This window comes from Tetrao urogallus (genome assembly GCF_951394365.1).
Source record: "Tetrao urogallus genome assembly, chromosome: 2".
Lineage (NCBI taxonomy): Eukaryota > Metazoa > Chordata > Aves > Galliformes > Phasianidae > Tetrao > Tetrao urogallus.
Window position 1 is genome coordinate 10,879,296 of NC_136814.1, and position 27,546 is coordinate 10,906,841.

Here is a 27,546-nt window from a genome sequence, read left to right on the forward strand (position 1 = left end):
AAATCTCAGGGCAAAAGTGACCACCTGATAGCAGAGACTTGCTGAAGTCAGTTGGGATTTAAAACTTACATGGAGCTGTGTACAGGCCCTGGACAGATTATCTCCAGATAATTTCTCTTGAACAACATTATGTGGGGTTTTTTGTTGTTTTTTTTTCCCTGTTCCTGGTGGTTTAAACTACAATTCTTTGAGAACAGAAAAATGCATACCTCAAAACATGGTTGTCATTTCATTCTGAATGCTTTCTATAACTGTAGCCTCCTTTATCACTGCCACATGTTACATCTCTCGCAAAACCAGGAGGCAACCGTTAAAAACAACAGCTTATCCTTTAGATACTTCTCCTTACCTCAACATCCATGAAATATTTACTTAAAATATACCTACCTCAGTGCAAAAAGATTTACATTTATTTGCATTACTTAGACATACATTAAAGTATACTGATGGCATTAAAAAATAAAGAAAATCATGTAATACCTTTACTTTTACCTATGGATTTGGTGAAATGGTTCCATGAAGAAAGCATTTCCAGACAAAAAGAGAATAAGAAGAGGAGAGAAACAACAGTAAGAGTCGTGAGTTATATGTAAATGCACTAATATTTAAACATGAAAAGGGACAAAATTTAAGGTCTGACAAATGGAGATGCAATCAATGTCATATTACAGATTTAGTTTATTTTTTTTTCCAGTCATGTACATGCAGCGAAACACAGAAATAACCCATGCTTAGATAAGAAAAAGTGACAGAAAAGTAACAGGGAACAATGAGTTAGGAGAAGAAAAGCCACTGATTTCTTTAGGTGGCAAAATTGTACTCTCAGCATTCCAGAAGCCAGGAGCAGGTGCTTTCTGCAAATTCCACTCAGCCATGCATTAAGGTAAATGCACTCTTCAAGGCGTACAGTGTGACAAGCTGAGTATCTTCTCCCAGGAACTCCGAAGAGCGCTCTTGCGATTCATTTATCTTTTATAGAATCACCCGTTATTGTATTTTCGGATAAATACATGACATTTTCTTAAACACCTTCTTATTTCTCTCACCTCTTTTCAGTTATCATATTGCGAGAGGGGGAGTTCAGGAGGCAGGAAGGACAAAAGCTTACAGAGCAAACAAAAGAAAAAAAAGATGAAATAAGGAAAGATGTGACTAAAACCATGTGTTTATTTGCAGCCAAAGACAGCTTTCAAGCATTTGCCCATCGTTTGCAGTGATGGATTTAAAGCAGCTACAGAACAAGAAGAAACAATGAAAGCAGAGTGGAAAAGGAACAGAGCCCATACCTTGGTCGCCCATCATCAGGTGCGCCAGACCTTGAAGGGAAACAAGAGCACAGTCAGCAATGAACAAGGGAGCATGGGAAGGTGGTGTTGTCACAGTGACAAAAATGTTTTGTGACAGGCATCTGTTTCCTATGAGATGTCTGTACCACAGACAGAAATCAAAGAGCATTTTTCAGCCACTGGTTGGAATGCTTTGGGCTATGAGAAATAGAACTGCAATTCAAACACTGGGTACTGTTTTGTTGTGTATTTCTTCTGTGCAATAGTTGGGATGGTAGAAAATACTAGAATGCTTCCAGATCCAACCAAATCCTTTAATAATCTGTCTTTATTGTATTTTCATGATATTGCTTTGAATACTTTGCTGGGAGGAGGGCTTCCCGTCCTCTACTTACAAAAGGTTAAAAGCCTGGAAAGTGTAAACCTGAAAAATGGGCTGGGTCTGGTCTTTTTCCCCTCATAAAAAATGAGCATTTCAGGTAATTAAATCAAAATTTATTTATCACATTGAAATGATAATGCAAGGGATGTCTCCTTATTTGTGTGAAATGTGAGAGTAGAATGAATACATTCCAGAGGAGGCAAATTACTATATATGCAGTACAAAACACAGAGCAAAGAAAATTTCAGAAAATTTAAGTGACAACTTCTGAATTTGCTTCATAAATCTGTGAGAAATACATTTTGCTTTATATTGGTAGTTTGAGATCAAATCCAATCATACCACTATAGATCTAGTGACATTTCAAAACAGATGGCCGTAATGATAATCACTCAACCAGAGCCAAATTTAGTTAATCTTTAACCAAAAATATTCATCCTTTTTAACACACAATAACGAAATGATACTTATATCCTCACTGAGAATAACATGTTGAAGGAAGAAATTTTGTACAGAAAAAAGACTTTCCACATTTCATATCAGGTTTATTCTCATTGAGCTTAAATCGTTTAGAATCCATTTTAGAAGTTCTTAATTGCTTGTGCTTATCTTCTCCATCAACTGTAAAAATGATACATTATTTTCTTATTTGCAATTAGTTATAGTTAATTCACACAAAGAAGGTGTGCAATAAAATATCCTACTCCTTATTGGAAAGCAGATTTCCTAGAGAGCTCCTGTGATTTCTACTTCACAAAGAAAATTAGGTGCACAAATGACTCATCGTACTTGGGGGTATTTCAAAGAAGATACTCCCAACTGCAATCAGATTTCACATCACTTCAAGATCTCAAGTGATGTTTCAAATAGGCTAACAGAGGTTTTGCTGAATAAGTGCTTTTTAGCGTCACCATTCCCGGAGGGAAATTGAACCGGAAGGCCTGATGTGCCCCATATCTTGAGCAGCAGATTCATTTAAAATTACAGTGCTCTGTAACTGCTGGGAGGATCCGAGGTTCACACCAATGTATGCACGAGCTGAATGTGATACTGAAGGGATGCCTATGTAAGCATTACTGGTAAGTCCCTCACGGCTATGCTGCAGTTAGGAGAAATATTCTTAAATGTTGTTCTTCCTGTATTAGCGTAGCTGCAACTGAGGCACACTGAAAACACAAACTGTAAAGACTGTTGTGACTCCTAGCGGAAAAATAGAAGGTAATCTCTTCCTAGCTTGACTTTTATAGTTATAAGGACCTAAATAAAAAGCTGAGCTTCAAGAGATGACCACTGCTTGATATCTACTAGTTTTAGTAATACCGCATGTGAGCATGGTCGGTTGTAAACTTCTGATTTTTATATAATTTGAAAGAAAAAAAAAACACAATGGCAGAAAAGCCTCTTGAAAACATCATAGAAACCACTTGAATTTTAAGAGTCACTTACAGTGCTGTTCAACTAAAAATAGGAAGCCAGTGACTGTAAAAAAGCGCACTGCTCAAACCAAACAGCCATCAATTAAAAAAAGGTAGTACTAGTTCTCAGGCACTGCATTTTGCTTCACTTTGTATGCTACTTATTTTTGAAGCAGTAAGCTTACTTATACTTACTTGCTATGAGTATATAATGTTACTTACCTCATTTTATATTTTTCAATCTATGGATGAAGACTGTGGAAGAGTGAAGAATTGCTATTACTGTACCTGTTTACTCCGTAGAGGGGTTTAAAATGATACAAATAAACCCACCATGACAGCAATCACTGCGAGATTTTCAACATGACTGTGTGCTTATAATTGAGACAACCACAGTAGATGGTCACAGAAAGATCTAGTTTTGACAGGCCACATATAGGCATGCCAAACATTAATAATATTCATTTGTGCACCATTCCTTCATAATCAGAATGATAAAAGCCTTTTCTTTGTGAATTAGAAATTAAAGATTCAGTAGGAATACCTCCTGTATGCATGTGTGATCCATTTCATATTTATACTGAACTTGGCACAAAAGTTGAGGGGCACAAAATGGGATAGGGGAAAATAGCATGAGGAGAGGCTATTTTCATAACCTTGTGTGTAACTTCCATGCAGAGCACAGGCCAAAGAAAATTTTAAACATGGTGAACTTGCAGTGAACATGTTCAACCCTAGCACAATTTTAACAAAATGAGTACAATGTAACCTTTTTACACCATCAAATTCCACTTCATGAATACTAAAATCCTTTCCTTTCTTTTCTTTAACTTAAGGAAATATTCAGATATCACAGAATTCAAAGATGAAAAACTATTGCTCAGTTTCCCAGTTCTGATTAGGATATACGTTCTATGCTTCCACTCTTTAGATATACATCTTTTGCAAATCTAATGTATGCATATGTATCCAGACTTGTGTTGGAATAAATGTAAGCGTGCAATTTTAAGAATTAGATTCAGGCAACTCCCGGATTAAGTGTTACCCAGGTCTTATCTTGCACTGCTGTGCATAAATGAGTATGTGAAATGAAACTGAGCCACCTCATCTAGTTGTAATGATCTTAATTCACAATCGAACCTCATGTTGACACCAGTGAGAATTTCATGCATAGGTCAAACATAATATTAGTTAACTATTTCTTGCCTTTTGTGCTTCTGAGTTATAAATCCTATCCCTGTGTTGTTGAATAAATTTCTATTTCACAATGAAAACAGAGTTGTACTGATTTGTATGTTCTTGACATTGCATGCAATTAAAGCATCACAATAACCTAAATCTTCTCTTACTGGTAACATGTATTTTTAATAAAGTTGCACGGCATCACGTATGTGCTAAATCTGAATATCTCACTTTGCCTTTCAGTATAGTGGCATAGAGAAACATGGTACTGATACTGGCAGGCATTTTAAGAGAGTTGCCAGTGAGCAGACAGGCAGTGGTTCTGATTGCCTCGAATCCTTAATAACCTAAGGCCCAATGGTGTCTGTCTCCTGCACTTTGGGTCACAGCAGTGTCAGGGCAGTCTCATTGCACATATGTCAGCTTACAAAATCCTATATTTCAAGAAAGTGTTTAAACTACTGGGAAAAAAAAGTTATAATTCCATTTAAATAGGTAAAATCATTTTTAAATAGCAATTTATTAAATATGAAAAGATTAAGAAAGGATTTTTAAAGCTCTTGTACTTTAAAAAGCACCAGCACCCTTTGGCTCATGAACAAAAGGGCAGTACTGACTCCTAACAAAAACTGGTCTTTGAAGTGTAAAACTCACTCAAACATGTTTTACCAGCTAATGGACATACTTACCAACATTCAGGCTAGGAAGCATTGTGTTTTAATTTCCACTGCCCTGTGACACACTTTCCTTAATGGGTCTTAATTACATACCAGCATTATTACTAAAATCACAACTCTTCTTTCACAAAGTCCAAAAGGCAGAGTTTATCGTGTTGAAAAGTTAGATAGATAAAGCTTTTATCTAAAACTTTGTGCTGTAAAGGAGAGTACAGTAAGCAAGACTAAGGAGAAAAGCACTTTCCATTTTCCTAAGCAACCAAAATACAGGTATTTCACACGCATTCCATTCTTGTGAGAAGGATTTATGCTCCGTGTTGAACAAAAAATATTTTCTTGAAGTGTTTTTCATACAGAACATGAGTAGAAATCAGTCTTTCTGCAGGTCTCTTTAAGGATGTATAGAGTGATATATTCATATTGTTTTAGTGAAGTTATTCAGGAATTATATCAATATAGTCAAGATTAACATAGGGCTTTGCTTGTGTTCTGTATGGAAAAAGAAATCACACTTATTTAATAAACTTGTATACCTTTACGGGTAAAAAAAATGCAACTTACCGTACTAAATGTTATGTGTACTTTTATAACATTAAGCAGAAGGGAAAAAACCACTAAACAAAGGGGAAAAACAAGAGCTTAGGAAAATAAGGTAAGAAAGCACCCACCTTCCACATAGTTGTCTTCTGTAAGCACATAACAGGGAAGGAGAGAAAAGGAAAACATTCATTAAGCAGCATGCAGACTGGAACTTGCCTTTGCATGTCTTTATCATGCAAGGCATCAAACACAACATGCAAGTGCTCCATTGCTACAGTCCAGAGTGAAAAACAAAAGCACCAGGGAAGCAGTGTTTCCCCTATTTAACAAATAAAAGAATGTTCTTTACAAAGTGCCATAATTTTAAAGGAATTACTGCAACTCCTTGCAAGTTCAGTAATCATTATTCATAAGTCAATATATCTTCTTGTAAGAGTTTTTAACTATATATTCTAAAACCATCACTTATTTCTGATAGGGAATCTAAGTTCATTTGCTTCTACTTTCCCATTTTGAATTTTCCTTAATGATCTGTATGAAGTAGACTACTTCAAATAGATCAAACAAGATAACTTAAGCTACGGAATGCAAAGTGAAGATGTTAAAGCAAGTATTGTGGCCATCCTTGCACTACTAAGGCACTCATTCTAGTCAAATCTCAGAACCCAGTGTGCAACATCTGTCAGTTAAACTGGGTGGCCTTATTCAGGATTGTGTGTAGGATCATATCTCCCAACAATTGTTAGCACCAGAATCTTGCACATCTTAAAAATCACTTATATCTCAGCCAGTTGCATAACTAGCAAAGGCCACGGCAATCTCATGCATCAGTTTTGCCCTCAGTTAAGGTAAAAGGGTGTTCTGCCTAAGTAAATGCTGCTATCAACAAGATGCTATCAAATATCTGTACCCTTAACCCCAGCCCCGTATGGGGACACAGGAAAGAAGTTTCCTCTAAATCCCACAAAATGAGACAGAAGTAGGAGCTGAGTCTCAGCCAATAAAGTGGACAGAATTCAAAGAAACAGACTCAGTATCCCAGTACATGTGCTAGTCTCTGTACTCCTCAGGCCTTTCACTTTTTAGGTGATTTTGAGGAAGTACCTCTCTGTTGCCCATTATGATTTTGACTGAGGAGAGGATAGGAAGTACAAACGGATCTCAGAGAAGAGAAAATGTGGAAGGTAAAATTACAAAGGAAAAACAACACTAGGGTCATGGAAATGGACTGTGCAAAAAGAACAAAGAAGTGGGAAAGGGATGGGAAGGGTGAAAACATGGCAGTCAGACTCCTTGGGAACTCTTGTCCTAGAGCTTGTCTGATCTCCACCAATACTTGGTGGTCAGCCAGCACTGAGAAACAATTGTAAATTGTAGTCCAGTGCTGTCATTACAGGTTATTTCCCATAAAATCTTCCTACATGAAAATACCTATATGAAAATGTGATCTAAACTAATTTGTATACATTGTAAACCAAGCATCAATAAAATGAATTACACAGAACTTGGCTCACTGATACTACTTCTGCATAGTAATTTCCTGCTAGAATGCGTCACTTTTCATTACGGTAAGTTTTTATAAGCTAATACAAAAGGTTACAAAATATCAGCATGGCTAGACTGTTTTCAAAGAAACATTTGAAAATCTTACCTATTTAAAAATAACAATTACTATGATAGTGAATATGTAGGGCCCTACGTCTCTCAGTTCTTGGCTGTTGTACTTATAAGACTGACTTCACAAAGTTTTTCATCTTAAGATATTATAATTCACCTTTTCCACACACACTCTCAACTGAGACTTCTGAAAATGACATCTTGGATCTCTTGTTTTTTTATCAAAGTGCAAAGGGTACACAGTGGTTCATGCATTTACGAAAGTAAGTCAGAAAAAGAAAAAAATATGTTTATGAAAACCAATATGCCTTTTGTAAGTAAATACTTGAAGATCAACAAACCAAACAAGGCTTACTAAGAAAATGAAAAACACCAGTCTCACAAGATAAAGACACTATATTCTAATAGCTATGTAGTAAGTCTACTTAATAGACAAAATTTTCTGGAAGAGCCTTTTTCCTTGAAGTGCAAATAATTTCAGGTCTTTAAGCACAACAGACCTCAAACTTCATGGAAAATGATATTGTTATTTCTAGTACTAGTACTACAACTAGTATAACTACAAGCTCCTTCATTTAGTTTTTCTTATTGAAGCTGAACTGCAATACTGATACTGAGATATTGTTTGTTTTGTTGGCCATACTCAGCACAGCTTCCAGTAACTAAAAATTAATGCCCAAACTCACTGAAAGGCAAGCTTTAGCTTATGATGTCAAAGTCAAAAGGAGAGCTCTTATAATGATGTCATGGGCAAATAGTTAAACTAAGCCTGTTAGATGGCTTAGCATATTTTGTATTATAACATGGACCATATATAGTTCTTAGCAGTGTTTGGTATGTCTTTACTTGATGGCTCTGTCACCAGAAAGACTTGCACTTAATGCCTGAGTAGCTTCCCCTAAATGTCTGATTGATTAATTTTTTTTTAAGTGACAGTAAATTAAATTGTCAAAGCATTTCAAATTAAATAAAATTGAAAGTGCTGGATTTCTGCTCTGTGAATAAAACCATGTATGTGTAGCCAAATCCATACACAACTTTAAAAAAATCATTCTTCCTTACATTTCTGTCTGGATAAGTTAAAAAAAAAATTAACAGTTCTGCAGTATAAGAAAATGTTTTGTTAAGATTATTTATGATACTTTACAAGGTTTTTATGTTAGTTTAGCATTTGACACTATTATTTATTTAAGGTATTTCCTGTTCTGTCACATACTTCCATATCACTAACGTTAGCTTTACTTTCCTGCTCACCATATTCTCAGCATGCCCTATTATTCTAAGTAGAATAGAGGAAGTCACTCTATAAAGAAAGAAAGAAACTCTTTGAAAGCCATATGTGTACCACTGATGTCATAAGTTTGCAGTTTACGGGGAACAAATTTTCCTCGGTCAATCATGAGTATAAACCAGGAACAACCATACTTATGTCACTAGAGTTGCGCTGATGTAAAATCCATGTAGCTGGAGTTAGAAGAGCTTTGTTGAATATTTCTGCTACTTCCCACATTCACATTCATCCACCCTGGAGGACCTTCTTGGATACAGATACTAATTAGTGGAAGCAGAGGCTTTGATACCAATCCCCTCAAAGCTGCAAACATTCACATAGCACAGCTTTTACTTTTTTCTCTTTCGAACAGCAATATTCACCAGTGCACAGCCCAGATATGAGGTGAGGGTCTAAAAGAGTTTGCCAGTGCAACAGTGGAGGTACAAAACGACCTTCCAGCCTCCACCACTATATGATTTTCTCCTCAGTATACTTACTTCTACTGGATATGAAAAGTCCTCAATTTTCATGTTGCACCTAGCTAGCTCAAGAGTCAGACAGATCTCAAACACCCATTCCTAGACCTCACCCCTACCAGCAATAATCCTAAATTACACTTGTAATTTCTATGTTTACAGCTTAGCTTCTTTAGCCAAATTCTTCTCTCAGCTCTACCGGTGTAATCTGTTGACTTCATATGTCTATATGTCAAATATTCAGTTGACTTACATCTGTCATGACATTGTTGAAATCAGTAGAACTAAACAACTTACACAGGCTGTGAATCTGGCTGTTATCTTTGGATGAATTGTCCCAGGCTGTCCATACTGAACTAAAAGCTCCATATTTTTTGCAACAAACGACCAATGAACCCCCATTATGGTAGCCTATTACTTCAATTCTGCGATATATAAATGTGAATCATATTTTTAAAGGATGTTTTTATTAATTCAAAAATCATTTTAATACCTGACGATGCTTCATGGAAACCTTGATTCTTTTAAAAAAAATGAATGTTTTTATTATAGTTTTTTGTTTCTCCTGTTGTTACATTTTTCCTTCTGCTGGAATATTTACACCTTGTCCACACAGAGCATGTTATTTGTCCTGACAATTATAAAAGGACAGCATGGTCATGATAAACAGATGAAAGAATATGTTAGTTTTATGAAGTTACAGAAATATGATTCCAGAAATAACGTAATAAGAAGGAGCATATTAGAAAAGGCATTTTGATATTTTTTTTTCTCATCTGAATCACAGTTTAATCACATTTGGCAACGATGAAGTATACCACAGACAGAGTCTATGAATTTTCATAAGATGTTCAATAGCAGGAATAGTGAGGAAGTAGCCTGAAATAAAGGCTGATTTTCTGTAGTGGTCTTGCAATAAAAATGACAGCTAGAAATTCAAGACATGATATTTTGTTTTCCCAAAGAACAATTTCCAGGTATACTTTTTTATAAATGTATTGTCTTAAAAATGTCCTGGAAAACATCATTTCAAGAGACAGCTTTTTTTTAATGGATACTATCCAGGATCTTTTGGATTTAGTGACTTAGTCTGCCCCATCAGTTTCTTAAATTATCAGAGAAACTGCTTTATTAAAACCTTCTTCAAAAGAAATTATTTGGAAAGAGTATGAAAGTATGAAGAATATTATAAAGCAAGCCCAGACGTAGCTTCAATAATGATGAACTAAAGGAACATATTAAAAAACAATGGCTAATAGTATTGGTCTTATCAAATTCTGTGTATCTGATGAATTCCACTAGGATTACTTGCATATATTTCTTTACTTTTGGAAAAAAAAGCATGCACACATACATAAAAAATAATAAGAAAAAAGAATCAACCCTCTAAATATTGTGTATATTGACCATAATTGTAATAAATTCAAAATGTATTACAAAATTACCTATTACAGAACTTGGATTCTATTTTAGCTTTCTACTTGATTACTGAGTAAATGGGGAAAGTGCATTTTCTACAGCTCAGGCTCATAGGACCATATTTGGCCCATCTGCAGAATTTGCAAATCCACAGACTCAAAGGAAAAGAGCACACAAGTTCCCATGTTCCCAGATGATTTGACACCATGGCTCTATCTGGTTTGAACTGAATGGACAGACTTGCCCAGATTCCACACACTTTTGAATTGACCCATTCAAGACATCTGTTAGTGCAGAAAAATACTATATTAGAGATGGTAATGAATTTTTGATAGAAGAGGGAAATAAACATTTCTACCAAATCAACCTAATTTGGTTCTATGCTAGCTCCATTTTCTATCTACACCTTTGTGAAGATCCCTTCTCTTCTGGAATGCCCTGCACTAGACTTAGGAGAAAGCTACAATACCATAAGAAGCACAGAAGACCTATCTTCTGTGAAGATAAGCCTAATATTTTCTGAGCCTCAAATTCAGCACACCCCTGTAAAATCTACTAACATCTCTGAATCTACTTGGGGTGAGGCCATCATTTCAGGAGAGGGCTCTATATCCCAAGCATATGAACAATGAAATAACAAGGTAATTTTATTTAAATAACTGTAAATGAGGTCTTAGTGTGAAGCTTCAACTAACAGTGGCATTGCAAGTTTTGGATGAAATAAAATAATTAATAGAAATAGAAGATGGCATTACTTTTTGTGGTACAACTAAAATCACTACTATATTGAATTCAGTGTTCGTATGTTTAAAAGATGAGAAAAATGAAAGAGGTTACAGAAAAACTTTTCTCACAGTCATATACAGCATCAAAAAACTCAGAAAACATAGCTACTGTGACTTACAACAAAAGCCCCGAGGTGATCAATCTATGGAATATATCAAAGACAAGATTAAGAGGTGTCTTGAACTCTGTCAATAACTACCAACGATGCAAAAAAGTTTTCTGATACCTTGAAATCCTTTGACCCAGACAAACGTTGGGATCAATAGTCAGAAAAGTTCAAACTGAAAGAAAGATAAATTAAGCACTGGGAACCCCGGGAAATTATTTCTTAAAGTCTTGAGACTAAGCCTTTGCCCAATAGAAGCCGTTCCAATCACATGCTTTTGGGTACTGTTGCAATCACTGCAAGAAGTTCCATCTTTTGCCATCTAAAAAAAATCAGATTAATATTTTCCTAACAGTCAATTATCGTCATTTTATGAATGTTTGAGTTATCTTTCGTGAAGTGAGAACAGAAACTGAGCATAAACAGCAGCAACACTCTGACACCCTGTAAAACACAACAATTTTTCAAATAAACTGTATTTTCTTTTTCTGAACCAATCTCCACATCCTTTGCAATGGTGAAAGAGGTCACTGAAAATGTTTCTCATGAAGAATTCGAATATAACAGGCAATGCTGAAATATTTTCTAATATCCTCTCAAGTTGCCTACAGAAGACAAACAGCATCAAAATCAACAAGACATAAATTAAGACTCATTCTGAAGCCGTATATTTTTGTGCTGTTTGATTCCCAAGCACCTTTACCACACTTCTATCTCGTACCAACACAAGTGTAGCAAACGTGAAATCATTCAGCAGCACTCTAATTTAAGGTTATTACTCTATGGTTATTTTACTGTTACACATTTTTAGATACTACACATCTGAACAGAGACAGAAACATTGAATGCTTTTACAGTAATTAACAAATAGGCAACTCTTTGACGCTTTCAGTTTGTTTTTCTCTACTACTTCCCAGCAGCGACAATTTTAGAAAGTCTTTTTCTTTTAGCAATTTGTACCATATTTCTAAATAAACTTGTATGGACTCAGGGGAGAGTTCATGATATAGACATAAAAATGATGGCTTTTTAATTATATTTTAGTCCCAAGAAATTTGAATTTGGCCTTATTTTTTCACCCTACTAAATTTCATTCTCTCTCTCTAAACTGGATCTGGTTATTCTCAGATGCTCTAAACTTCAGGCCTGCTGAAACAAGTGAGTGCTTTAAAAATTTTCTTATTAGTCACTGGAACAAATGTTCTTACATGAGCATCATGGCTGCAATAACCACAACAAGGAAACAAAAGTGGTATCAAAGGTGCTCTAATAAATGAATTTAGTAATATTAATAATAGACACAATGGATCTGCATAAGCGAAGGCAAGTCAAAGAAAAACGCTCCATCCCCAGTGCTTAAAGGCTATTCCATAAAACGTTTTCATCCCTACGTTCAAGCAGAAAATTAAATAAAATTTAAATCCATGTCTTCCAATCTGATGTTGTAAATTGATACTGTTTAAGAATGATTCCTCTTCTACCATTTAGCTTTTTGTACTATTTTTGTGAATTGGAAACATTCCATTTCCATTTAAAATCTCTGGGCTCTGAGCACTTTATCTTGATTTGTGCTTTATGACATGGTTGTAAACACTAATTTATTTCCAATAGTGGAAAATGGACACACTAACTGGAATTAAGGACTGACCATACGCAGTCAGCTTTGCTTGGTTGCATATTTTACCATAACTCATCTTTTCTACCTACTGCTATTATTATTCCTTTGGGTCTACTATCCTACTATCCTATTCAGCCCTGCTGCATATGTGACAAAAAAATGTTTTTTCAGTATACGTGAATCAAAATCTTTCATAGAGGATGAATTTTTCAGACTGGCAGAGAGTAATAGGACATAATTTGTTCCTACTATAAGAGTGATGCAGAGTGACAAAGAGATTTCTATCTCACATACATCTGTTCTGAAAATAATCTTAAAAAAAAATCATAAATTATTTCAACAACTCCTGAAAAAATGAGGAATCAAGAATTTTTCATAGTTAGTTATTCCTTTTAGGTATAAATGAGAGCAGAAAATAGCCCAGTAAATCCAATTCCTTGTTGTGCTATGCTTTTGTATTCAATTATGTCTGTACAAGACACAACAAAATCAAGCTTGAATTCCTATCGAAAGAAATCAAATCCCTGTCCTCCAATCATCCTTTCAGCAAAACCAATCTGTTAGCCCTATTAATGCAATAGGAGTCACTGAGATCTGAGACAGTGAGTAGAAATGCTGTTTAGTGGTCAAACAACAGAGGTCCTTTTCCAACCAGATGGCAGCATTGTGCCTAGCTAGATTAACAGAACACCAAAATTAATAGGAACCAAGCAAAAATTTTTGGCCGTGCTTTTGTACTTTCATTCTTTCTTTTATTGTATTCAGGAAATGCTTGGGTGCTGTGATTTTAACACGAGCAGCTGAAATTATGTGGGATGACGTTATCTTCAGAGTTAGTAACTGAAAATGTAGAAGATGCCCTGTACAGAACTATAAATAGAGTAATAACAGTATCTGAAAAGCCCTTAAAACAGTACAGAACAAACTTCCGTCTGGCTAAAATGGAAATTTCTTCTGACATGAGTGTAACTGTACACTGGAAGTCAGAAGGCTGTAACAGTGTGTTTAAAATGACATCAAATTAATACTTAATCACAGGTATATAGAAATGCATGTAAACAAAATTGATTTTTTTTTTTTTTTTTTTTTAAGATCTGAACTTGATTTTCTCCTCAGCTTGTCCACAGTCATTGCAACACTCAATGTGAACGTTTTTCTGATTAAGTGGCAATTAAACATAATGAAAACAAATCTAATTACAAGAAATTTTATAATGAAAACAAAATCAATATTTCTTCTCTTTAAATCTTGTCTTCCTTAGCCAAAGTAGGAATTGATATTAAATTCTTCCCATGGTTTTTCATAAACAATGTAGCTTTTCTGTAGGCACTTGAATGACTGAATTGAGTTCCTACGTGTAAAAAAAGTACTTGTACACATTGCAATTTGGAAACGGGGGCTTTCAGAACAATGTCTAATGTTCATTAATCATTTTGATAGGAATTGGTTCCCCAGTTATTTTCTTGACGTATAAGCAGATATGCTATAACTTCTGTATGCCTACTGAGTGATTCTAAAAACCTGTGAGCACTGGTTTAGACCTAGTGAAACAGGCAGCTTCTGACAAGGAGATACTGATCTTACTGTGTAAAACCAGGGTTTTGCAAAAGTATATCACAGCTAGCTACGTTAACTTTTGTTCTATAAATGTCACCATCTCAGAACTGCACAACTAAAATTTCTACCGCTACTAGATTTTCAAGACAATCATATTTTGTGGACATATATAAAAAGAACCCAAGTTAAGTAAGAAACAATTTAATCAATATCCACTCTTCCCCAAGTTTTCCTTATCACATTTGTTCCCTTACGAAAGAAATGTCCCGGATACATGTTTCAATGCTAATCTTTACTCATTTTACATTTTTCTGCTAAAAGAACATGCCATAAAACATCACCACAGCAGCATGTTGCCAGTGAAAAAGTGGTAGAGCAGCTTTTCTATTATTAGCTCTTCTAGATATGGTAAATTGGTTAGAATGACAAGGTAGCTGCTGCCATGGAAATTCAGTGTAGGATTTTTTAGGTAAGACCTATTTCTGGCCTAAAACTTTATCAGAACCAATTATAACAATTTCTCCCAAAAAGTTGCTTCCATAATGCACTGCCCTGTAGTAAATATTAAGGTGACTACAGGGAATACTGTAATAGCTTTTGATGGAACTAAGTCAGATAGAAGTTCAGAAGGAAATTGATGAGAACTTCCAAATGTAGAAATGCAGAAGAAAACCGCTGAGGAGACATAAATTTTGCTGGTTGAATACTAGGGAAAAATATATATATATGTATATACACTGAAATGTTCTTCATTCATCTGAAATGAACATATTGCTTATATAGTATAGTTTTGCAGTTACTTCATCATCTTAAGATGATATCTCTTACATTATTTGAACAAATTTTTAATGCTAAGTGAAGGAAGCAAACTGTCTTACAGGGGCAATGCTCCCCTACAGAGTAAACCTCAATAGGCAATAGAAGTCTTGTCTGACTCTCAGTCCATTATGAAAATGAGCATAGAAATCACTTGCCTCCCAGTTTTTATTCATCACGAGGAAGAATAATACTGAGGTTCCCAAAGTGGCAAAACTTCAACATCTAAACCCTAATTAAAATTTCTCCCTGGTAGACTATTTAAGTCATTAGGAAATTCAACTCATCATAATCAGGAAAGTAAGGACCATGTATCATATAAGCTATGTACACAGATTAACAGAACTCTCAAACAAATTCCAAATATTTCTTGAGTATTTTTTTTTCAGTCAAGTCTTTATAATAAAGACTTGAACAAAGAAAAAACTATCACCTAAGAGAGAAATTTGTATTTAAACAAGGAGGAATTGTTATGATTTCTTTGCCTGCAAGGTGCATCTGTGTTTATATGGAATATAAATACAGAGTGCATACATATATATACAGATTCATTCATACAATAACGACAGTTTATGCAATATCAAGTGTGTAAAATGTAATGAATACAACCAACACAGTAAACAATAAATGATGCGTTATACGGTTCATCTGTTAATACATATAGAAACTGAAAGAGGGACAACCTTCACACTGAACACAGGAGAGCTTTTTATTTTTACTAAACCAAAACTGATCCAAAATGCCATATTATGCCAAGGGACAGAAATAGTTAACACTGAATTTCAGCAAAATCAACAACAAAACAAAAACTAATTCATATGTAGCCGTTTATGAAATCTGAAAAAGCATTATCAATTATTAGGATTTTGAAATTGTTTTCTTTTGTTAAAAGAAAATATTTCAAAGAACAGTTCTGTAATTAGTTTGTTTCAAAATACAATAATTAAAGAATTGTGCAAAAGCCACTCACAACATAACTCAAATTACTTCATCTGTAAACTTTTCATATAGGAAACTAAAAGGTGCTTGACCCATTTTTTTCAATTTGATTTTTTCACCTTTTAGTAAATGCCTTCTCATGTTAAGAGAAAGATACTTATTTCAAAAGGGACACATATAATGCTGGTAAATCATTTACTCATTAGAAATAAATAAATTCAAAGCACATGTCCTATAACATGATTGTAATGCATGTGAAAATGTGGAAACAGCCACCACATCTTACTTTCATTAAAACAAACTCCCTCAAAAAAGCATTTGTCTCCAAAACTAGAGTGCCAAAATCTAAAATGTTTTTCTTTTATCACATAAACTGTACCTCTTAACATTCTATACTGACAACTATCATTTTTCAGCCAGTCTGCATTATCTTACTGAGTTTTCACGGATGTCTGTAATGGGCCAAATTTTCAAAATACATCACTCTGTGCCAGCACCTCACCGCCCTCAGAGTAAAGGATTTCCTCATAATATCTAACCTAAGTCTACCCTCATTTAGTTTCAAGCTCTTACTCCTTGTCCTATCACTATCTTCCTGTGTAAGATGTCATTCTCCCTCCTGTTTATAACATCCCTTTAAGTACCAGAAGGCTGCAACGACATCCCCCTGAAGCCTTCTCTTCTCCAGGCTGAACAAGCCCAGTTCTCCCATCCCATCATCTTAGGAGAGATGCTCCAGCACTGTGATCCTATTTGTAGCCTTCCTCTAGACCCTACAGCTCTGCATCTTTGTTGTGCTGGTGGTCCCAGGCCTAGATGCGGTAATCAAGAAACAGAAATACTTCCATACAACCTGGATAATACTTGGATTGCTACTTGATTTTCATGGCTTAGCTGTAAGGCTGATACTTGGCAGATCCCATTGAGGTCTCAAAGAGAATCACTGGCACTCTCTGAGTTTATGAGACCTCTCTCTCTGCCAGGGAAGCATATCTAATCAATATCTTTTAGTGCAATGGAAGGTTATTAGAATGCTTTCAAGATCCAGGTTTACGTTGTAAAAATGGGCTTAGTGCCATCTCTAGTGTCTAGCTGTTGCTGCATTAAGCTGCACATTAAAGATTTGGTCAAGGCTGCTTGTCCAAGCTGAAATTAAAAAATAATTTATTTTTTTTAAAAAAGGGGATAACATCATCTTCATATATTTTATTTGTAAATGCCTACATATGCATGTGTTTAGATACTATTTTAGTAGGGAAGCTATTAAAATAGGTCAAATGAATTTTCATACAAATTGATTTAAGCGAGCATACAACGGGAAAGCTTAGATTCTCAGGAAAGATATGGTTACACAAAACTCCACTGAGACAAGAGAGCTACTTCAATTATATGCAGACTGGTTTAAGTCCTGTACACAAGTTCAAATCTGCAGTTCAAATTTTCACACACATTTTAAATTTCAATTGTCTTAAAATTGCATCATTCAAGTACAAACTCTACTGAGCATATAGAGAAGAGAAAGGGATTAAAAAAAGATCTCACTCCAGTTGGGCTATTTTTTTTCTCATTCATCAAAATATTGTAAAAATAGTTGCAGTCATAAGCAGTAATAACATAAGTCAAGCCCAATAAATAGTGAAGTACAGATTTAATATGTGTGAAAACAACACACACTTTCTAAGTCCCAGTTTCTCTAGAAATTAAGAGAGTAAAATTAAATAAATTCAAAAAAAAAAAGGAAGAAAGAAGAGTTTTTACACGTTGGAAGAAAACAGCAATTGGTGCAAAGGAAAATTGAATTTCACCATGGAGTAATAACATCATCCGAAATGAGACAGTAGCCCCAGAAGGAATTTCAAATAAATTGGAATTTTGCAACTGAACTCAGTGATTACAGGAATGAGCTCTAAAAGCTGCAGTTTGCATAGAGAACTTAATCAGCTTTGCAACAGTGACACGCATTTTATACTCAGTTACATGTAAAAGTTACCCCACTCATATTTAAATTCGGTATTCCTTCCTAGAACACAGCAATTTTCTAAGGACTAAGTAAAAAAGAAAGAATGGGAAAAGAGGAAGAGCAAAAGGAAGAGGAGAAAGAAAAAGAAGAAAAAAATGAAAGAGGAAAGGAAGAAAGCAATTTATTCCAGAAAATTGAGTGCCTATCACTGTAACTTACTCAGCACAAAGTCACGGCTCTCAATGACCTTGGGAGCTCTTCCAGGAGACATTCCCACAGATATCTGATGAACAATTATAAAGCGTCCAAGAGAATTTTTTTTCTGCTTTTCTTTTATTTCTCCAGAACAAACATATTTAAAGGAAATTTAACTTAAAGGAGATATATCACTGTACATCTCCTTGAGTATCTTTCATGGTCTTGTGAAAGAAACTCTGACAAAGTGGGTTGTTTGCTGTTTATTTATTAGATCTTCTCTTCAGAAATGAGTAGTAATCCCAGAATCTAGTACAATGAGGATATTAGCCCTTTTTCCCTTCAAAAGTGAGTGTAAATACATTCTGTTCAAGCTGTGAACATAGTTGCGATTATCCGTACCAATGGAAGTATTTTTGCATTGCACTTCTAATGCAATGTATGGACAGCCATGAGGCAAAGCTGGAGGTCAGTTTACCCTTCAGAGTTCACCAACTGAGCTTGATATAAAGGATAAAAATTGCACCTATTCATCAGTGTGAAGTATTAACTTATATGCAATTGTTCAGAAGTAGTAAGTACAGAACACAGTAGTAAGTTAAAGGCAATCATAACAACAAAAATTGTTAATAATTTTCAATAATTTTTAATTGACCTGTCTACATCAGCATCTCCCAGAGACTTTGAGAGACATTCACGAGAATCCAGGCCTATATCAGATCTGTAGCTTAGGCAAATATACTTTCCACTACAAAATTAGCAAACCTATATTCCCAAATTTGTTTTTCAGTGCAGTATCAACAAATGCAGACATCAGTATACATTGGTTTACAAATAAAGTATTACAGAGATAATTTAATAGAGATTTGAAGAGAAAGAAAAATATTTGTAACCGAACACTGAAATTGGTAAAATATATGTCAAAATGGAACATGTTATCTTGCAGATCAGGACCCTCCCTAAGTCATAATGTGAAGGTGAATTCACATATAATATGTAATTATACTACATGCTGCTGCTTTCATTTACAGGGATGCATAATATATTTCAGTGGATCGGTACTCCGGCACACTCAGATTTTTAACTTTCTGTATATGAAAACAATCACATAGCTCTTAAAAAAAAAAAAGAATGCAGAAATTACACGGTACCTTGTAAAATCATATTCTGATAAAGCATTTTCCTCCGTTAGAGACATGAGTTATCCCTCAAAAACAAGAATCACGTAGCTGTGGTGTTATGAAAATGATGAAAATGACAACTTGCAAAATCTTAGTAAACAAATACCAAGGAAATAAATGAGTCTTGATTGCTACAGGAAACCAGGCAATACCATGACTCTAATGGGGAATTCACAGAAAAATTACAGAGTCATGGTAAATAATGCCAATAAAACAAAGCAAAACAAAACAGGTGAACTAACTAGTTTGTTTTGGAAAAAGAAGCACTTAACCACATTATTCCTAAGGTCAACTTTTGCTCATTCTGTTATTTTTTTGTTGTTGTTGTTGTTTTTAATTTTAGGATCTTGACTGCTGTTAGAAACGATTCTCTCTTTTCAACTCATTCAGTATGCTAAGGTTCTGAGTGCTGTGCAGGCACAAATCTTTTCAGTTCACTGATGAAGTATCCACATTTTGTTAAGCAACAAAAAACCTCTCCGTATTCTATAGTGTCTTTCACGAAGGATCTTGGTGGCTTACACATACAAATGCTTCAAAATTTAATACTAAACGTTACCATGCATTCACATGTGGTGCTTGAGACTGATGTGAGGGTCATTCAGTTAAAATGAATGCATGACTTCCATTCATAGCTGACCTGAAGGAAGCACTACAGGGGAATTTTAATTTGATTTGGGAAGAATGAAAAATAATAGACATGTATAGAAGACTTGGATATGCTTAGACACGCAATATTTTGTCTACAGGTAATTGATGTCTGCATTTAGTCATTTATGAAAGATTATGTAGGTATTTGATGGGATTTACAGTATTTTCTTATAATAATTGTTTAAACCGCATATGATGCTGCTTCTCAGACTATGATGTCTAAAAAATTATTGCAACGATAGATTATAAATTTCTTTTTTGTTAAGTAGGAAAAAGTATGTATTGCTGAATATGATAAGAATTTGTGAGCTAGTTATTTTATTCATCTTGGCAACTACGTAAGGAAAGCCCCCATAAATGTAGTTTACTGTGTTAAACATTTGCCTCTTTTTAAAATTCTTGTTGTTCCTCATTGTATTTAGACCATTTTAGCTTTTTTTTTTTTTTTTTTTTTTTTTTTTTAATCATAACAGAAAGCAACTTTGCTACTTACTATCAAGAAGCAGGACAAGAAAAGTATCAAAATCTTTCTGCACCTCAGATACAAATACTTATTTTTAGGAAATGTCAATTTAATTTATTCATAGACTTTCCCTTTTCCCCTTTGGCTTTATGCCTCCTGTAGAAACAACTATAGATTTAATATAATATACAAACGGCAAACAGAAGAAAATAAAGAAGACTTACTTTTTTTTTTTTTCCACCAAGAGGAAAGTTAAAAAAATTCTTCTTATCAAGCGTAATAGAGAAGAAATGTTGTTATATATTCAGAGAAATTTTCTCAGGAGAGAAATAAGGAAGAGAAATATTCAGTTCAGTTGGGTCCAAACTACAAGATCTTCAAAAAGCAACCAGAACAACAAAAGCACCACATATCATTCATTTCAACAATGTCACGTGCCAAAACATCAAGCCACTTATATGAAAGAGGTAAACACAAACAATTCACATAGATTTCCTCTCTACCTCTATATCTCACAACAAGATCTAACACAAGATGACATCTTTATCTCACAATAGGATCCACACAGAAGAGATGTGAGAAGCAATACAGGCTCACCAAAGGTTTATTTTCAGATTTCAGCCTGCCATTTCTTGGGCTGCTCATGGCACTGTAATGTTGAAACCAAGAAAATTGAAATATGGGCTGTATTGTTTCTGTTTTTCTTTTTTCCCCGTTGCTTTCTAATGACTACAGAAAAGCAATGCCATTAACGTGCTTTTTTTTTTTACAAGCCACACACTTTTGATTTGCTCCTTTCTTCCTCTTAGAACAAACTTATGTAGAAGCCCTCACTCCTCCCTGTTCAGCCAAGTAGAAATACGTATAATTTTCCCTCATTCCAAATATAGGAAGTGAGGAAGAGAAAAAAATAATTATTTCCGACTGAAGGCAAAAACATTTTATATTAAAATTTAAAGGATCTGGTATGAATGATTATAGCTTACTAGCACTTTTGGTCTTTGGCATTCACCAAAGTTTTGGAAGATATCATTCTGTAGTCAGAAGATTTTAGGCAGTATATTTTACTCTGTTACATGGATGTTAGTACAATTATTTATTATGAAGAGAAGAAAACTCTAAAATAATGGGGGGAAAAAAAAAAACAACAATCATCCATCATATTTTTCTGCCTCAGAGGAGAATAAACTATGCCTCTGTAAATCTGGATAATTTTTATCTCATACCCCACTCCTACTGCATCAATTTCTATTTTCAGTCTTATCATTAGAAAGCTCATTAAAGTAGCTCTTAATTGTTTCAATTTAAACCTATCTTTTTAATCCTATTCACCATAGACAAAAGAGGTTATTTCTTTCCTTTCCTATGCTACCCTTTTAAAAACTCAACTCTTGCCATCACATCTCCTCTTAGTCACTTTTCCTGTAATGCAACCCCAACTTGTTTTGTCTTTTTATTCACAAGTCTACTTAGTTATTAAATGAATTAATGAATTATTAAAATGAAATGCTCAAAAATGGGTAGAGAATTCCAGCCTTGGGTACTGCACTGCAAGGAACTACACAATTATTCTGTCTTGCAAAGTTTATATCTATTTAAAAGAAACAAAACATCCTTAGATTTTCTACAACTTTATGGCTCTGCTGACTCATTTAAAACATCCTACTACAAAACTCTTGCTTTTCCAAAGTAACAGTATTTCAATATTTTTTTCCTCATGTGTATGGACACCATTTGTTTGTTTGCTGTTGATAATTCCTTTGTACGCCTACCTTCTTCCTCTCTTCCACAGAATGTCAGGATACCCTTTGGTCCTTTTCTCTAATTTGTCAAAGTTTGAATTCAAAGCCTGTTCTGAAGTATGCCATTTTGCTTTCCCAGCTCTGTGCTACAGCAGAGTTAATAAGATTGTTCTCCAATTTACTAGTCAGAATGATTAAAGAAAATAGCAAAGAACTTATTCCAGGAGAGACATCTGTGACCAGTTTGTCTTTTCTCTTTGACCAAGAACTACCAACAACTCAGCTATCCAGCCAACTTTGCATACAGTTTTATAGCAATTTAGAAATTTAATCTGGTCCAAGATTTCCTAATTGCACAAAAGAATATCAAGTCAGTTCCAAAAGCGTGTGACATCTACTGCTTCTTGCCAATCTGTGAAAATTGTTAAAGAAGTCGTTTAATGTAATTTGTTGTTGGCAAATGAATGTCTGTTGTTACTCATCACTTCATTTTGCAATTGCTAACAAATTATTTTCTTGAATACTTGTTGCAATATCTTCCAGGAACTACAGAGAAGTTCACAAGAAAGGCTTGGCTTTTCTTTCTCACAATTTTAAAACTTGGTACAATCTTCTTTTTCTTCCGGCCTTCTAAAACAAACTCCACTCTTAAACACAGTCTTAAAGGAAACCTCTAGAAGAGGTAAGATTACCATCAATCACGGTCTTAAAAATCAAACCGCAATTCACTCCACAGTACTCATTCTTGTACTTCAAGGACAACAAAATCTAGAATAAGCTTGATGTGATGAATAAACCACTTTTATATGAAATTCTTAAAGTGGCTGTGAAAGTTAGTCCTGGATAAGGAAACTAAGGATGAAGAGCTAATAAGGAGATAGCTTATTCCGCTATTTACACTAGAAGATTTTAATTTGTGTTAGTTAATATATATGCTTTAGGCTATGCAATAAAGTGGATACTGGCAAAAGTACTCATACAAGACCCACCAATAAAGACTGTGGGTGAGTTGGGTCCAGCTGGGATGGAATTAGCTTTCTTTATAGCAGCTCTGTGCTATGTTTTGAATTTGTGACTCGAATTGGCCTTCTTGGACACCTGGGCACACTATTGGCTCATGTTCAGCTGAGCCTCAACCAACATGCCCAGGTCCCTTTCTTCTACATATAATTCCACAGATGTGGATATTGAAAGTTTTCCTTTGGAGGTTTAGCACTGACTTTCAATGTTACATTTTTTGAAATTATGTTTTATTTACAACATTTATCTCACACACTCTCTTTGGCTATTGTCATCTTATTTCTCTCTATAAACCAGGCACTCCATTTTACATGGTTGGCCATTAATCACTTATAAATGACATTCATGGAAACTTGGATATTTGTTAGTTCAGTTCCTTTGCAGTGAATGGAGCTATGTGGTCTTATATCATTCATGTATATTATGTATATATTTTTTTTTTGTTCTTCTTTATACGCTTTCATTTATGTTATTCATTTGCCCCTGCAATGCAAAATAGTTTAAATACACTTCCTAGGTAAAAAAAAAAAAAAAAAAAAAAAAAAAAAAGCAATTCCCCTATTAGCTAAGGTAATAGCTAATTTACATGTCTGAAGATATGGCTTGGAAATTCATATGTAACACCTGTGTTTGTACAGAGCATCAAAAAGTCCAGGAACATATTGCAGACTGAGAGAAAAAAGTTTGGTAGGCCACATTCTTATGACATTTGCACTGATGTTCATCCAAAAGAAAAAAATGTAGTCATTGGAGGAGACAGAATAATTGGAGTTATTCCAGACTTATTACAAATTCATTACTGTATTTACAAGCAACATGAAGAAAAAATAATCTGAAATTCTGTTTCAAGGATGAAACGATAAACACTGAAAGTCAAGGGGAACCTTTTTTTTCCCCCACTACCTCCATGATTTAACTTGTTTCATAGATCTACTCTTTTCTCTTAAATTGTTAAATAAATACATGATAATTAGGCTACTTAATTTGATAAACAATGGACTTCGTAAGTTCAGCCAGTATTTCATGTTCTTCCAAAAATACTCTCTGTACTCAGCCATGGATTATCTAATATTTCAAGTCATGTATTATTTCTTACTCTGCCTGAATTCCCTAGGCTTTTTTTGTCCTGCAGCCACACTGGCAGCACTACAAACCATAAAAGACTTTTTTGTTTTTGTTATTCATACTATTTTTCAACTATTTGCACTCTAAACTACAAAGATTATTTGTCTTTCACTTCTTTAGCGTAAGTAAAATGTCAAAGGTTTCTTTAACATACATCTGAAGAGTTTTAGCAAAAGCTTTTGGTTTGCTCTTTTCAACACATATACAGTCTCGGATCAAAAATAGGAAAGAAATGAGGTTTCTGGCCTCTAGCTTCTGCAAAATAAAAACAACACTCTTTTATAGAAAATACAAAGGACAATCTCTTTTTTCATTCCAGGTCAAAGCTGAAGTTTCAAACATTTGCAGGTAAACATTTTGTTGAGTGTCCGTGAAAATTTTAACCAGAATAATTTCTTTATTTTCAGCTTAACAGAATATCTGTAACATTTTCCATATACAAACAGTTCTTGTGCACGATTTTAAGTCAGCATTTAAATATTTTTGGAGCAATACCCAAAAGCAATCCATACATGAGACCCAACTTACCTATAACTAAGCCCACTTACCTATAAGCCCACTTACCTATAACTAAAAGAAAAGAAGGAAAACATCTAGATCTAAATATTTTTCTAATTAATTTCTGATTTATGCCAACATGAACAGTAGGGTAATTTGAATTACCTACTTTAATAGTATTATACATAGATTATTAAACCTAGCCTGTTAACCTAGGTTTAAACCTAAAGTGGCACAAAACTAACACATTATTTTGCTATGTGACAACTTCAGTGTTGTACCTTTTCTTGCTCTTGTGTTTGCTCCTAAAAATATTTGTCCTTATCCAATAAATAATTTTGATGGTGCAAGTTGTTCTGGAGAAGACTGCTATTTTTACATTTATTTATGTGCCTGTGTATATATTAGTGGTTTTGTTCAACAACATTGAAAAAGAAAGAACAAGGCTATCATTTTCACAGAATCATTAGCATGGAAAAACACGTTGAGAGATGAGTTTTTTGAGTAACATAAAAAGTATCTATGATGACCACCAAAAAAAGCTACAGCCTATGATCATACTGGTGAAGAGGGAGAAAAGCAGCTGTGCCAAGACAACAAAGAGGCATCAACAAAAGGCTTGAAGCTCTTGCCTTTTCTGCATCTGTTAAATCACTGAATTTGGGTGGCAAATAAATCACTAAATCAGAGGAAACTGGGGTGAAAATTTGTCTTAGACAATTATTGCTTATCGCAGACATGAAAACTGCAGAATACCACAGGCACTGCGTATCCCCACTTTTTAACTGTGAGTGCTAAAAACTGACATTCCTCATGTAGTCCACACAAGTTTCATTTCTGCTTTGATTCAACAACCACATTCTAGCTACAGTTCTAAAACTCTAGGAACAGAAAGAAAATTAGCAAAGTTTAGTTAATATGATTTTATACCATTCGTACACATAAAAGGAAATACCATACAGCATTCAGTTTTCAACAAAGCTCACTTGGAGTAGATTCTGTAAATACCTATGTATCCATATAGGTACAAAATCTCCTTCTATGCGCCTCACTCATACAAACTGCTATAAGCATCTCGATGGTCATAAAGAAAACAAAAGAAGTATTTCCTGTTGTATGGGACCTGCTGAATCACAGCCTCCACCTCTGACTGACCAGTTGAGGCAAGGAAGGAGTCAGTCATAGGAGCACAGATGAAGGCAATTCACCTGTGCTACCGGAAGGGGTGGAGCCTGGCTGCACCTCTCCTAGTGGAAATTTCCTACATATTTGATTTTTCTTCTTTTAAAACATAAACCTGGGATGACAAATTTAGAAAGAACTCCTGTGTGCACCCTAAGCAATTTTTCATATATTGCAGACTGATGTGATAATGTTACAATTAATATTTTTTCAGTTTTGATTTCTTCATAAGAAGGAAGGTACACCCTTATAACTACCTGCCCAGAAGCACACAGCTTACAATATCAAGAATGAAGGCTCTTCTCCTTCAATTTATGACTAGCAATGACAAATGCAGAATGATGCCTCTGGTTTCATCTGTGCAATCTCATGAATGAATTCTGCAGCCTCACTGTCTTTGCAGAAACCTAATTAATTCCACAGTCTCTACTTTCAGTTATGCAAAAGCAGCATGGGATTCAGATACTCTCCTACATCAGTGCTGGGTCTCTGGTGTTAGATGAACTCCAAAATAGACACAACTTACTGTAATTACTAAAGCAAGTATATGTAACTGAAAATGCTCATAAACAAACTCAAGGCATTATTTAAAAAAAGAAATCAGACATAAGCACTGCAATTTAAAGATCACTGAAGTCAAATGATATTTTTCTTTGATCATAGTGGGGTTTGGATCTTGCTACAAGTATAAAACTAGAGGCACTGACAGAAATGGAAATGGCTCCTTGTAATGTATGATGAGAGAAAGTTAATGGCAAAAAAAAGATATTGGTAAAAGACTGTGAAAGATAAACAGCTCTATACCTCAAATTGATAATTTACAGCTTTCTATTGGGATGCATTAAAAAAGGAACCATGTGCAGGCCATTATGTTATTTCTGAACTAAGAAAGATCCAGTGGTGGTTATGTAGAGAAATTCAGCACAAAATTTTTAAGAGACAAGAACTAAGTAAAAATGTAAAGGCAACATTACAAAATCAAGAGAAAATAGTCTCTTGCTAGTGAATTACTAGAAGTTATCAAAGTTCATCAATGCCTGTGGACGTACTGCGAAGTCTCATACAGGCATTTCAGAACTACTACATCCTAAGAAACAGTAGAAATAAATAAGGTAACATAATTTCTCTCAAATAGAACAGTAGTTCTAATATTACAGTGTAACCTACACAATGCTTAAAACTTTTGTAGCCTCCTGCAAACATGATTTCTTGATGTAATCTCTAACATTCACTTCTATTTAAAGCGCTGATATTATTAAAATCCTTCTAAAAAAAAATACCTGATGGGCTCTGCCTCTTTCACTCAATAAAACTGCACAAAACAAGTATTACAAATCTTGCAATTAAGAGGTACCCAAATTTACTGGTTGGTACCATGGTTCAGCAAGCTAGCAGAAAGAATTTTCCATACAAACTGAACTTTCTCCCTTTCCTGCCCAA

General features: G+C 34.6%; 1 protein-coding gene across 21 annotated transcripts in view; it reads right to left on the reverse strand.

The window, feature by feature from the left end:
- NRXN1 (neurexin 1) overlaps nucleotides 1-27,546 on the reverse strand; it is a gene marked incomplete at both ends in the record, with an annotated part of 632,844 nt that overhangs the window by 562,486 nt on the left and 42,812 nt on the right. For 10 of the 21 annotated variants that reach the window (XM_079550644.1, XM_079550639.1, XM_079550637.1 and 7 more), the window contains 3 exons: nucleotides 481-492; nucleotides 1,287-1,316; nucleotides 5,611-5,628. The exons of 4 other annotated variants lie outside the window; for them this stretch is intronic. In XM_079550644.1, coding sequence (XP_079406770.1) covers nucleotides 481-492; nucleotides 1,287-1,316; nucleotides 5,611-5,628 — 60 coding nt within the window. The remainder of the gene's footprint in view (nucleotides 1-480; nucleotides 493-1,286; nucleotides 1,317-5,610; nucleotides 5,629-27,546) is intronic. 7 more of the 21 variants (XM_079550659.1, XM_079550654.1, XM_079550655.1 and 4 more) reach the window with 3 other exon arrangements.